The 14,848-nt window shown below is 39.7% G+C and overlaps 1 protein-coding gene across 1 annotated transcript; it reads right to left on the bottom strand.

Annotated features, from left to right (window-relative positions):
* Positions 1-3,742: 3,742 nt before the first annotated feature.
* Positions 3,743-14,794, bottom strand: LOC119738568 (aspartate aminotransferase, mitochondrial-like). Its single transcript, XM_038213475.1, has 10 exons — positions 14,494-14,794; positions 13,450-13,602; positions 12,354-12,482; positions 11,577-11,710; positions 10,903-10,990; positions 10,191-10,259; positions 9,492-9,527; positions 8,689-9,005; positions 6,080-6,230; positions 3,743-4,997 (listed from the first exon to the last, which is right to left on the bottom strand). The coding sequence occupies exons 1-10, from the start codon at positions 14,533-14,535 to the stop codon at positions 4,875-4,877; spliced, it is 1,242 nt and encodes a 413-aa protein (XP_038069403.1). The 5' UTR covers positions 14,536-14,794; the 3' UTR covers positions 3,743-4,874.
* Positions 14,795-14,848: the final 54 nt, after the last annotated feature.

Here is a 14,848-nt window from a genome sequence, read left to right as displayed (position 1 = left end):
TGCAGTCCTACATACTTCAGGTGAATGTGCACGCCCTAAAATCAGACTTGACCATTAGGGGTCTAAATCATGTCTCTTTTAATCCAAAATCTTGGCCATATCTCCTGAGAACATACATTTGCCTATGATAACACCCTATTCTTTTCCAAAATTGGTACAAAAAAACCATACCCCCCCCCCCCAAAAAAAAAAAACTATTTGAATATCATCTATTTGGTTAATGTAACCTTTTAAATACATATATCATACAGAAATACTTCTCAAAATGACAGCTTTTGATGAAATGTTGCTTCACATTTCAACAGATTACTTTTAAAAGGAAATATATCTTTTGATGGTACTATAAGCAAAAAGAAAAAGTTACCTTTTCAAAAGTCAGTTTGCCACAAAGTTTATGCTTCACAATGTGGTGTGTAGTACATATAATCCTGGGCCTGCTACGCATGTCAATAAGATCTCAACATGTCTCCCAAGGCACAACTGCAACAAGCCACATCCGCGTATCCCCGGATGAAGTGGCTTGGTTTCTAAGGTCCTTATCCCTACACCTGGGCAATAACAAAAGAAAAGGTAACACAGGCTTGAAACTTTCATGAGAAACACATATGAAAATTTAATTAAGACAGTGTGGAGGGGTAACCAAGTACTGGATGTGAAATCATTAAAATTTCATACTTACAAGGGCCGGATTTGTGGGTGGTGAAAGTAAAATGCAAAACAGAGCTCAGTGCACGGAAAGCATCAGTAAGTACATGTATTGATACTGCATGGGAAGAGTTTCTAAAGACGCTTTGGAAAAAGTTTGCTGCATTGAATTGGATGATTTGGTCCTTGAAATTTGCAGTTGCATAAAACTGATTTACTATAATGGTAAACTACAGGCAGTGGGATTAAGAGAGTGTTGAGGAATTAGAAAGATTAGCCCATAATCCTATTACATCTTGGCATGGATTTGGGGCGTACCTGAAACACTTTTAGAAGTATATACAAAAGTTGCTGACCACTTTGATCACAACAACACATCAGATGAGTTTTTCCAAACCACAATAAAATAGGGCATAAAGATAGCCAATGCGTGGATTTTCATGCACCATAAATAATGCACAGAAAAATAAATGGGCCTTGGTAGTGCAACCTTGCTTTTCTTATGTGGATAATTTCAGAATTCGATTTTGTAATTAACATGAAAATCTAGCAAGTTTAATCGAACTAAACAATAAAAAGAAATTTTCCTTTTAAAAGAAAACTTAAGTACATGTAGGCCTAAATAAGGATGGTTCAATTGAAAGATAATTTCACTTTCATTATCGATGACAAATTCAAACATTCTGCAGAAACTTATTTAGCAGTATAGCAAGTACTGTCACAATGAAGTTCAACTGCACAATTTTAAAATTACAAATATCTATTTCCTGACATGTTTGACAAAAAAGTTCAATGTTTTACTCACCCGTAACAGGTTGTTAGCTTCTCTCTACATATAATTAAAGCTGTTAATTGAAAAAAAGACCTCACAGTCTTTGACTAACTTTTTGGTGATTGTTCTTATAATACTCAAAATCTTGTAAGTCATAGTACCAGTACTTCACCATGGAAGCATGACAGAACTAACAAAAGCCAAAAGTCAACCTGTATTGTGTAAATCGATACAGTAATGGACACACAACCAGCAAACTTTACACTTGTTGATTGTTTCTTTCTTAGCCTGATAATTCCCCATCCCCTATACCCGATAACACAAACATTCCAACAAGGTGTGGCCCAGGCTAGCTCTGCTAGACTCCCTGCGAAGCATCTTAGATGTTCAATATTGAAAATCAATAAAGGACAAACACAAGACACTTGAGGACACAGAGGGAGTCAGTCTAGCTTGAGAGCTCCTTGTTTGCGCATTGTTTCTTAAGAAAATACAGCATCTTAAAACTTTACTTGAGGGTTTAGAGTCTTAGGGATGAATACGTAATGAAGCAAATTATTAACACTTGCAGACTTCAGTGACATATTTGCAGAATACTGGACATGCGCATAAGTTAATCTGTGCCCCACCCCCTGTATCACTCTATAGCATTTTCACATAATTGTCTTCTTTACCAGTGTTGGAAGTTAACGGAACAAGGTCCCATAAATCACAGGCAGGGCAGTTTTGGGCAGTATAGGGACTAGTGGGCTACAATTAAAACAATTTTTTAAAAGAAAGGAAGTTCTGGAAAGGCTCTTTCCTTTGTTCCATTGAACAAGTCTTGTAATACTGTGGACAATTTAATTTTCATGAAATTACATCCCCCCCCAAAAAAAATGTGTACTCTAAATGAACAGTATTTCAGTTGATTACAATCTGTAGAATCCATTTTGATGTTTATTTTTTTAATATAACTCAATTCATACATCACACAGCAGTTTTGTTTTTTTAGCAACATCGATCTTATTTATATATGGGTCATTCTATAAATGTAGGGCCCACATTTTCCTGTCCCTGTTACATCTGACATCTATGATTTTATAATTCTGATGCACTCCTTAATGCAGTCGTCCTCCAAGAGTGATTATGAAAGGCAAACTACCCACGCAACAAATACAACAATTGTTTGAAGTTCTTAGTGATACATGTACTCAAATGGCAAGTTACACATTTCAAAAGTAACAGGGACAGGAAAAATGTCACACTTTGAACCGTAAATCAATTCCACAGTCAAAAAGTAAACAAAATGTTTAAACAATGTAAAAACAATCAACTGTCACATTTCCAACTGGTACTACCCATTCAAGTTATTCTGCTTTGAAAGGAATTATTTATAAAATCTGCAAAACAATAATTTAGAAATTAAACAACACTTCTAGTTCTACTAAAAAGTGTTATTTTTTCAAACCATTAAAACTACTTTTTGTAATCATTCCCTACATACCTTTCACACTTGGCTTGCACATAATAACATTTTCTCATGTTTAATTTTATAGCTTTCTGTAACATTTTCAAATTTTGTATTCATCAATTCATATTCTATGAAGCAGAAGTATAGTCTGCATTAGGCCAAAAAGAAAATTAGTCTGTCTCTGGTCAGCGCACGTGTCGATTTTAATCAAATTGTCCACGGTAGCTACAGCAGCACCCTCTATTACCGCACTTCCTCAAAAGGAATGGGGAAATTGCACCAAGGCAAATGATGGAGGGCACCAAGGCAAATTATGGAGGACCCCAATGTATATGAGGACACAACAAAAGCAAAATAGTACCCACCTTGTCTGTACAATCTAAGCTTGAAAAAAAAAAAGCCCCCCCCCCCCCCAAAAAAAGCGTCCCCACATTAATTCTGGAACTTCGGTCTGACCAGAGACCGAATATTATTTTTTTTTGGCCATACCTTTAGACACTGTTTCAAACAGTAAAAGCACAAGGTGTATCTATACTTTCTCTTAAATCTGTAGATTAATAGAATCTATAGACCAATCAGGGCACACTATCACGGAGGCCCCCCTCAATGGCAAAAGCATTGTGCTAGCTCCATTGAAGGGGGCCTCGTGAGTGTTCAGTGCTCACGTGCCCAGATTTGTCTATAACTTGTGTGCAACACAAGCCAGCTGCATTGGTTACTTGTTATATTGAGCGGCAACCCAAAAATAATCAACTGAGTTCTTTATGAAGAAATCCATGTACATATCGGATTTTTAAAATACAACTTGATTTGGCACCCAAATAATTTCAGCCTTACACTAATACATAAACTTGAGAGCTGCTTCAGATGTATTTATATAAGACTTCAGAAATCTTTTTTATTCACAATTCTGTCTCTAGACTAGTCACAGCAATACATTTTGGAGAGAGAAAATACTATTCCTCAATACCTTTAGCTAAAATTCATCTTCCCTTCTGAAAACGTCCATGACATAAACATGATCTTTGTTCCAATTATTTTCAAAACTTCACAGAGAATTTTATCTAACTAAAACCAAGAAGCCAAGCTTCAATATTTTTATATGACATAAACAACTATTTTAGTGCCCCTATTTTGAAATAATTTTTTTTCTAATCTTCTGAAAACTTTTCAACACCCTTGCGTATATATGTATTACATAGTAATAGCCCCTCTAATTTATAATAATATAATGCACATAATGCACTTATAAGGTGTACTGACTCTGATTAAGACCGGACTTTTCCTTGACCTATCTCCACCGTTCAATCAATGAGCAAGTTCAACCAAGAACTATAGTTAGCCTTGTTCGATATTACTGAATGCAGGATACATAACTGGTGGTCTATAGCTTAGGGCCATGCTGAATATACCAAATATTCAATCAACCAACTATTCGAATAGCATTTCTTTGATTCAAATACGAGAGCAGTCTCGAGGAAATGATGAAAAAATGTCCAGAACATTTTTTTATCTTATTAGCTGTGAGGTATTTTTGTATGTCAAATGCCAAATTTGTCGAAAAACCACTTTCGAGTATGAGAGCTTCCATGAGAAATATTAGCTTAAATGTCCCAAATAACCAATCAGATTCAAGAAGGAAGTTACATGATTCAAAATTAACGGCTGCCATTTTGTCATCATGTGACTGGTCATCATGTGACTGATCATCATGTGACCCATCATAGAACGGAGTCGGCATGTGTGCGGGTAACGTTGTGGTCTAACCGCAACGGTGAAAAAAACATAACGGTAATGCGGTGATCCGGTAAAATCAGAAAGGTGTGCAGCAGGCTTAATGCAGAAACTTAACGTCTCAAATCAACCACTAGTTGACCAATGGTTCATGATCCAACTTGCTCAATGAGGACAGTGATGTGACAGCCTGGTACCCAGTACTGAACAGTAAATATCTTGATGGCAGGAAACCAGTTAAAGGTCATGACCTCTCCATCCACCCACTCCTCACTTGGTGACCTCGTGTATGGCGTGGGCCAAGTAGGCGTTGTTTTTGGATGAGATACCAGCCACTGAGATGCGACCATCCTTAGTCAGGTAGACGGAGAAATCCTTGGTCATCCGTTCAACCTGAGCGACAGAGGATAAACAAAAATATGCATATGCACCAATTCCACTACTTATCAATTGATTTAGATTGGCTATAGGCTCCGTGCACAAGTACCCCTTCCACGGCCAGAAAAGGAGAGTTGGGGGTGACCTAGACTGGTGCCCGGTCCATCCACTGCTTATTTCAAATGATCCAAAGTTATTGGGGGCGGGGATTAGTCTGGGAGACCATCCCAAGCTAAATTGGAATGTTTTCGCGTGCCGACGCCTGACGCACATGCGGGAAGACGCTATGGCTTAGCTTTGTGCACATTCGGCGTAAATTAGTCATGCGTAATCCATGCGCGAACCAGTAGTACGCACACACTGTGTGCCCGTCCAAGGGCTCGTAAAAGTGGTAAAAAGCGCCCTCTTTTGTTGGCGCACGGAGCCCATTCACTGGAAGTATTAGTACGCATCTGGTCTACACTATGGTCCAGATTTGGCCCATACAGCTAACAGTGGCGGCGCCAGACTCTAAAATGGGGGGGGGGGGGGGCAATTGGAGGGGCAAGGAAATATTTTTGGGGGGCAGTCAAAATAAAATCTTAAGCCTGTGTGCACGCGTGTGCCCATTGTCAATGGGCCGGAAAAAGTCACTAGAGCAACCAACTTTAATAGAAGTGTACATGTGTAGTCATTTTTATGAATGAGAAATGTATCATACCGCAGAATGGTGTACAACAAATGTATACCAATGTACAAAGACGTTGGCTGCACACTATCTATGGCTGTAAAAATGCATGTGTGGCATGTTTTGTCTACCTAAGTACCAATGTTTTTAATGCTTTCATTGGCCCCAAATGTGTCCAAATTTTGTGAATCTTAACAGCGAAGAAAATAGACATAATTAATCTACCTGTTAATAAAGTGTTGAGGAAAAACTTGGTGGGCAATCTGGGGGGGGGGGGGGGGGGGCAAGGACAAAACTTGGGGGGGGGGGGGGGAAATGCCCCACATGTACCCCCCGTAGCGTGACAGTCAGTCAGTGAGATGGGTGCAAAGAGGACACTTGGCTGGCCCTCTGGGACCAGCACTGAGATTTAGAAAATGGCCAATCCTACCTGATCTGGTTTGAGTCCCGTGAAGCAGAACATGCCGATCTGGTCAGTGATATGCGACCAGTCCCGATTGGAACCTTCCTTCCTCAGGTTGTCTACCAGTTGGGTTCTCATGGAGATGATTCGCCCAGACATCAACTCCAACTCCTTTTTCCTGAACGATTTAAGACACTTCCGGTCAGTTTTACTAGGTTCTATTGAAAATAGTTTACACTAAAACTGCTTACAAGAGATCAATGCTATGATAAGCAGTACTGATTGCTGCTTCTGGATTCTGTATTCAAATAAGCTAGTAGACTCTGCAAGTGATAGGCTCTACTGTGATAAACTTCTCCAGTTATATGAAAGACTGAGACCCCGTTCCCACTTGATCCACCAATTGGGGGATCTGATCCACCTTTTGCCAAATTGCCGGATCAGATCCCCCAATTGGTGGATCAGATCCGGCAATTGTGTGTAGTGGGAACGCTAACCGTTATAAGGTGGATCAGGATCAGATCCACCTTTTCTGATCCACCTCTGGACCAGGATACAGATCCCCCAATTGGTGGATCAGATCCGGCAATTGCCGGATCACGATCAGATGGGAACGCAAAAGGTGGATCTGATCCGGCAATTTGACCTGTTAACATCCGCCCGGTGCACGAGTGGCGCGAAAATGTTGCGGTCTCATGAACGAAGAAACACGTTTTCAGGCGTGTAGCTCATGTGAACATTTCCAGCGTTTACAACATGCACAATAAACAACCGCTGAACTACGGGCTAGCACCGGCACCGCGCATGCAAAAGCGCACGTGGTATCCCAAAAATACACTATAGGCCTTATTTTTGTTGCGTGTTCGTCCATTACTAAACCTTTTTCATTCCTGAAATTTCACTTATTTTTCCATCCATAAATGACTCTGAGTCCGCACTCACCAAAAGACTTCACTTTGGCACAGAATCATTGAAAAGCTTACGAGTATGCGATGAGAATAGTGCCGATAGCGCGGTACGTACGGAGGTGACAAATCTGAAGTATTGATTATAGAAAATTGGAAAATGATGTCGTAGTACATCATGTGACCGTTTCTAACCAATGAGAAGCTTCAGAACCAGGGAATCCCTTATCGATGCATTGGTTTCTGTCGTGATGTCACACAATGAGCGGCACTGTTGGATTTCACCTTTTAATGTATGCACGCACGGATCCTCTACGGATCCGTGATTTATGTTGGTGAATTCGCGTAATTTTTGTCTGTGAATTCTGATAGTGCTGTTTGAAAACTGACCCATCCTGGCCTAGCATGCAACCATGCAACAATGGCACTCCCACAGAGCGCGCGTAATTCCGAACTCAGTGACCTTTCGGACCCAACATTTCCGTACGAAAAGGTGGATCAAGCATAAGTGGGAACGCGACTTGCGGTTTTGTTGCGGTAAGATAACGATCACACCAAAATGCTGGATCTTGATCCACCTTTTTCCAAATCAAGTGGGAACGCGGTGCTAGTTTAACAACCTCCCGCTATCAATGGCAATCTTAATCAGGGGTGTGCGTGGCCACTGACAAAAATAGCTGAAAACAGCTGAAAAAAAGGTGTAAAAAAGCTGAACTTTGGAAATCTCCTATACTTTTGTACACAGCAAGTGAGGGAAAAAAGCCGAAATCCGAAACAAAAAAAGCTGAAATCAGCTTTAAAGCTGAGATTTCACTCCTCTGTTAATACCACCTCACAGTAATTTCTGAGGTTTTACTTCAATTCCCTACGGTAACTTGCTACACAGTGGTCAACTGTGTTCCAGTAATCTGCCAGACTATGACAATTTTCTCAAGTAAACTGCCATATTCTGGTTAACTCCCTCCTGTTTGTCAGAATCTGATGAACCCCCTCCAGTTATCTGCAAGACTGTAATAAAGATCCTCTTACTGGGGAAAATTCTCCCGGGAAGGCCTTCAATGATAAGAGTTCTGCGTTCTACAAAGTCAGGTTTTCACACGGTGTTTGGTCTAAGCGTTATAATAATGCTGTGGGCAAGGGGCTTGTTTACAAGTGACCGTAATTTTTTTATTTTAATGTGGATTAGTGTCTTATATATTTAACAACTCATCTGTTTTTTACCGTCACAAAGCGAGAGCTGTTTTCAAATGAAAAGTAGAAGTGGGATCAGTATATATACTGTGATGTAATACACTGCCCTAGTAAAGAGTAACTTATCAATCAGCATTGGGCTTGGGTCTATACACGATAAGAGTTAGCAGTCTTGACTTTGACAAACTCCCAATCCCCCAAGGAAATGTCTAAGCAAACATTGCTGTGGGAGTAGTATACTTACCGAATTGCAATGTATCAGGCAGGAGACCTGGTCTCATACAAACAAAGCTAGCAGAGCTTCTAAAATCATGTATTGGTAGCTATGCACCTTGACAATGAAACCTTCCCTCAATTGGGTTGACCTAATCCTCAAGCGCATTTAAATGTCACAAAGAATGCAATGCTTGTTTATACACACGTGCATACTTCAATAACCCCAACACCATAGGTCAATCAGACAGTAACACACTGGTGGATCTCGGATTCTTGATTCAATATAAGAGATTTTGTCAGGCTGTGTTCAGACTAGTAGCTTACCATTCAGCGTTGAGTTCAGGTGTATTCATGATGAGGTTGGCGATCCTAGCCCCGTTCATTGGTGGGTTGGAATACATGGGCCTGATGATGATCTTGAGCTGTGACTCACATCGCTTCGCCTCGTCAGCGTCAGAGCACACCAGGCTGAAGGCACCAACCCGCTGGCCGTACAGACCCATGTTCTTGGCGTAGGACTGGGCCAGGGCCACTGTGTGACCCTCAGAGATGAAGTGTCGGAGGGCCCAGGCATCCTTGGCCGGGTCCCCACTAGCAAAGCCCTGGTAGGCCATGTCGAAGAATGGGAACAACTGTCTGTCCTGAAAATCAAAGTGTAGGAGATGCCAAGCTTTAAGGCACACATTTCCTGGAAATTGCACAAATTCATGGTCTATTCAAAATTTAGCCAACGATGTTCTACCAAAGATGGCTTTATTATTTTGTTCACTGATATCAACTCATGATGATCTCATAGCAATCAACAAAACTAGAGACACTACACACTTGGCATCATTTAATTTAGCCATCTATATAGGTTCAACTGCAATTGTTTTTCTTCAGATTTTAAATTTTTTTGTCAGCTGACTGTCCCCACTTAAGCTGCCGAAAATATGAGAACTACAGAAAAAAAGGGATGCCCTTATGTCTAAAATGGGAATTTTTTTTGAAAAACCCAGTTTGTTTAATCTCACCTCCCAACTGAATCCAATTTTTTTCCAGCCAAAAATTATATTTCTTTTCATATTATTCAAGTTGCATGGAAAGTACTTTAAACCGGAAGATAGAAGAAAAAAATCAGTTCTTACCTTGATGATTTTCCCCAATTCTTTCCACTGTTCGGGCTGAAAAAAAGTAACACAAAGTACATTGGAAGTGACATGAAATTTGTAACATCTCTGACCACAAAGGCAGTCAGAGATTTTTAAATAAATATTGAGTAATTAAAAACTAAGGCTACTTTTGAGGGAAAAAACAACAATTTCTTAAGTAAAATTGAGTTTGTCCGGCCAAGCAATCTTAACGCCAGTCTATGGAATAGCCAATTGCATGCAAGCATTTACGATATTCGCAAAGATTTGGATATTTGTTATGATTCTGACCATTCCGTAACCCGTTGTATTACAAAAACAAGGCAGCCAAATTGACCAATCCACACTTTAGTCCACATTTCTGATCAAAATGATGTCACAATTTCTAACATTCGTAGTGTGGCTCTGCACGGTCTGATCCTTAACCCTATAAACAGCACTCAACCCATCAAACCCCAACAGCATGTTTTGTTGGAATCTGTCAGGATGGGTACAGTACCCCTAAACTGACAGGCTTTTACATTGGGTTGGCACACCTCCAGAAACTAATTCAGAAATATGTGTGTGCAGTTTCCAAAATAGGTGTTTGAATTTGCCAGGATGGGTATGGTTCCTAGTAAATCATGCTAGGGAGTTAGGGTTAATGTACCCAAATAAAAAAAAATAAAAATCAATCAACCGCTCAGACTACCGTACCTTGGGGTCCACTCCGGTAGGATTGTGGGCACATGCATGCAAGATGATGATAGACTTCTCTGGGATTTTCTGGGGAAAAAAAAGAAAAAAAAAATTCTCCAATTTTATATTAGATAACATGTACAAATACAGTGATTTGTGAAAAAAAAAGTATTATTAGCTCTTGATAATAAGTTCCATAATTCATTGTTACTTTTTTGGTAATGTGCTTTTTGACTACTGAAATTACGTTCATTCTTTATTTCTTTATTTCAATAAGCATCGTAAATTTGAGAGATTTTGATTATCTCATCACAATCAGCTGAAATATAGAGCTATATACTCCGCATTTACAGGCAAACTGCATTTACATTATTGCAATAGGAATCTTGGTCCAAGTCCCAGGAAACATAAACAAATATGGGAATTTAGTTTGTAATCAATGCTTGACTTAAAACAAATTTCGGCACAGAACCAATATTGGATTTTAAAACATTTTACCAGGTGATTACAATCTACATGTTAGCCCCAGAAAAGTAAGTTCTGGACTTAAATTTGTTGTTTTGCTTTGCTTTTTTTATATAATTTTAGTTTAGACTATGATAAAATGGATTATGATAAGACTTATACCTAGTACTGGCTAAAACCAACTCCAGTACAACTTTGTACGGATAACGTCCTCAGTGTTCAAAACAGTGTTTAAAAGGTGTTGACTCTTAAAAATATGTCTTACAGAAATATCCTCCATAGCACCAGCAGCATCAAAACCACAGGTGTTCTTGTCATAGTACCTATAACCTTTGACTTCAAGGCCGGAATCTCTGTGGATAAAAAAAATAGAATAAAATTAGTTGCTTTAACAAGTGCTTGTATGGAGCACCAAAGTGAATACGTCACGTGCACAAGATATGTGTGAAAGACATTAATAATTTATTAATTTATATAGCACAAATTCTATAGCGTGATTCAGACCGTGAACCAACATGGGCGCGTACTCCATTCGTTTGCACTACACTTTCTGGTTCTACATGACGTCACACTTCGGTACTCTATTCCAAACATTCATAGGGGTTTACGAAATCTTGGCTTCATCTTCATCTTTGGATACAGACTCTGGCCTCATGATTTTAGTCCCTTGACTTGACAGTTTCCGGATATTTTTTTGTCCTTTTTCTGCAATAGAGACACCAAATTCCGTCTCACAGGGCAAATAGCTGGTTTATTTTCAATGGGTTTGAATGCTGCAGGGTTAGTAAGAATGAATCTGGGGCTGGAGACATAAACAAAGCCGACTTACAAGCAGAATTTGATATTCTCTTTATTCAAACAACTTTTATTTAATTCTATCTTTTCAAAATCTATGGAAAACAGAAAAAAAACCTACTTAGTTTGTCTACTTTTGCTTACCTAAATATAGGTGTGTGATTGCCCCAGGAGGGGGTAGGCAGGTAGACGGACTTGCTGCCAGGGAAGAACCTGGCCAGAAAGTTGCCCCCGATGCGTAGAGAACCCGTGCCAGAGATACCCTGCACGGTTATATTCTGTGGAGTAAGGCAAATGGGTTCATTGAAAGTAGGTTGATTGTCACAAATAGCAGTCAGGGTTTCAAAAAATCTATTTTAACAAGTGAAGAAGTTGGTAATGATAATCATAATCATACTTTTTCAAGAGAAGAGGAACTACCCTGGATGTTTGGGGAGGCAATTATTTTTAATTTTTTGGCTTTTGCACCTCAAATTGTGAAGTTCATGGTCTCAAAGAGCCCCTTTTCCCAAAAAATTGCGACCAGATTCATTTTTCAAGATGACTGTTGGCCTTTGAAAAAAGCTTTTTCCAAATCATTGACCAAAAATGCTTACTCATTCCTGTTGTCAACAATTTTCCTAAATAATGAAACTGTCAGTGTTTATGTGTTTGGAATTCATATCAGGTAGAACTAGTAAAAGGAATGCCATATGTAACAATTATTGACTGCTGTGATGTGGAATATTGCACTTGTAAGAAGGGTGCCGAGGGTGCTATGCGCCCCTACGGAATTTAAACCAAGTCTTTTCTATAGACGGGACATGTCTTACTTTAAGACCAATGAAATTACAATATGCAAGACACAATATATCCAGTATATTAAATATCACAAAAGTAATAGGCCTACAACTTGACAAATAATCAAACAAGTTTCCTTACCCTTCCACCACTAATGACTTCGCTGTCGTCCCCAAACGCAAGCTTGGCAGAAGCCTTAGTGAAGTCTGGCAGGCCAGTGATGCCCAGGTACTCATGGTCCATATTGCCGGCTGCTATCATGGCTTCTGCCTATAGGGATGAGTGAAACAGTCAGGAGTCATCTCAATAAATATCCGGGAGAAGTTGCAGGAAAGTTTATCCGCAATAACATGTATCAAGTATTTGTTGCAGGATTTTTAAAAACCTCCCACGAATCTTCAAACACTAAATTTATCAGATTATAAACAATGTTGATGACTTCATCACAAGAAACATTCCAGAGTTGGTCAGAATACAATGCATCTATTGTTGATAAACCTCAGGTCTATCGTTAAGAATGGGTAAAGTTGGTTAACACTGCTGTAGGTTCACGCCAACTTCAGATAACAAAAGTTTGCTTTAAAGTTTGCACATAACATGAATGACCATCAACCAAAAAATTCCCACAAATGGAAACTGACAACATTCACTTTAACCCTAACCGCCCTGAATCCTTCAAAATCCTCTTTGACAAAGTGGAAGAATTTGGAGGATTGAGATTACATGGCAAAACTGCATTACTGATTTCGTAGGATGCACTTTGTCAAGGTCTTGGGCCAGACCTTGTGTTGTTTTTGCTCAGCCATGCAAAAGTATAGGCCTGGATTATTATTGGAATCCTCCGTGCTGCTCCAGGATGTCACTGGCCAGGCCTCAACATATTGATAGTCACTGCCGCGGCATTTTGCAGGATTCAGGCAGTGGTCACCCCTCCATGGACCATATTCAAGAAAATAATGGAGGGATTTGCAGGATTGAGGCTATATGCTTTTTTCCCACGAGGCCAATTGGAAGATTTTGCAGGATTGAGGCTACATCCCAGCAAAAAGGCCTATAGGGAGTTTCAATGTAACTTTGATTCATAAAAAAAACTGACTGGAACTGGATTTCAAACTGCAAGTCCCCCCCCCCCCCCCACTAGTGTATGTGGATGGACAACCTATGTACAAGCATAGTGCTTGGTGGCACCTCAGCAATGCCATCCAATTCTTCTAGCTGGATGAGTCTTAAGACTCACCTTTCTCACTGTTGGCAGAACATATGGTTTGCCTTCATCATCTCTGTACGCTCCAACGCCCAGGTTCATCTTGTTGGGGTTAGAGTCACGCTTGAATGCCTCCGTGACCCCAAGGATGGGGTCAGGGGTCCCATCTCCACATTCGACCACCAGCTGCAACATTTGAATTTTTTTGATAACTCATTTGGAATGGGGAAGGCAGATGTGTATATATAACTCGTAACTCAGACATCAACTTTAAATGAAAAAAAAAATACAAGTGGGTAGGCCCTAGTTTGCAATGCAAATGATAAAAAAAAATGCAAGTTGAAGGTGAACATGGTGAAACCAAGTGTCAAACATAACAAAACATTTTTCAAAAAGATTATAAAATCATGATGCCACTTCGGCATATGTGTAGTGTAGAGCCCTAATCCTAGGCTAGTAGTAGTAGTAAGGGAACAAGTTGTTTGTAATGTTGCTAACTTGTTTGGTAAGTCAAATAACCTAAAAACAGGTATTCCGTGGATAGCGGGCAGGGTTTTACTCTTACGAGGGAAATTTTGGGTACCCTAAAAAAGTGACGATGAAGACAACAAAAACGCAACACAAAAATAAAGATGGTGATCACTGCAACGCACAGTGAAAAAGCGAAACCACGTTGATTCGCATGGCACCAACCGAAAACGTGTACGAAAATGTTCAAAAGTACTAAAAAAGATGTCATATTTAGAAAACAAAGAGAAGTCTGCTTCACTCCTTCTTAGTTTAATTTAGAAAGTTTTGAGTTTTAAAAAGTCACTTTGGACTTGGAGTGATAAAAAACACTAATTCGAACAAAACTAAAGAGGGGCCCGTAACAACACGATCGCCATTATTATTATTTTTTAAAGAGAAAACAGATTTCTGAAGTTCAACTTAGCAATAGCAATTAGCAGCATTAGCAGACTACATGATCATATAAGAGGGGGCGAGTTTGTCCATACAATAAATAATACACAATAAACGCGGTAGGCCTACTCGCGGTGAGGGGCGACTTGACAAAATTTGCAACTCTTTTTTTACCTTGTTTTGGAGACAATTGACGTAGCAAAAGATCTTGTGCATTGTTCCTTCAGTACAAGAAGGTTTTTAACCGGGATTCTCAATGCCATTTTGCTCTCAAATTTGCTTCTAATCTGCAAAATTTGCAAAAAAAATGCCGTTTGTTAGGAGACAGTACCAGCAAAAGGAGGAGGATGGCGTGAACGTACCCAGACTCCAACCTGATTAAAGCTACGAGATTTTACGCAGGTCAATCAGGTCACCATACTAGTACGGTACGTGATGAGCTTCACGCACCACTAGCTCACGCCGGCAGTGCGTGATCCCCTTTTGGTTGCAATTCTTTTACGCGAAACAGCCGTTGGAAGTTATGTAT

This window comes from Patiria miniata, unplaced genomic scaffold (genome assembly GCF_015706575.1).
Source record: "Patiria miniata isolate m_02_andy unplaced genomic scaffold, ASM1570657v1 HiC_scaffold_3, whole genome shotgun sequence".
In the NCBI taxonomy this organism is placed as follows: domain Eukaryota; kingdom Metazoa; phylum Echinodermata; class Asteroidea; order Valvatida; family Asterinidae; genus Patiria; species Patiria miniata.
The sequence above is the reverse complement of the archived record's forward strand: the minus strand, read 5'-3'. Positions and strand labels throughout refer to the sequence as shown.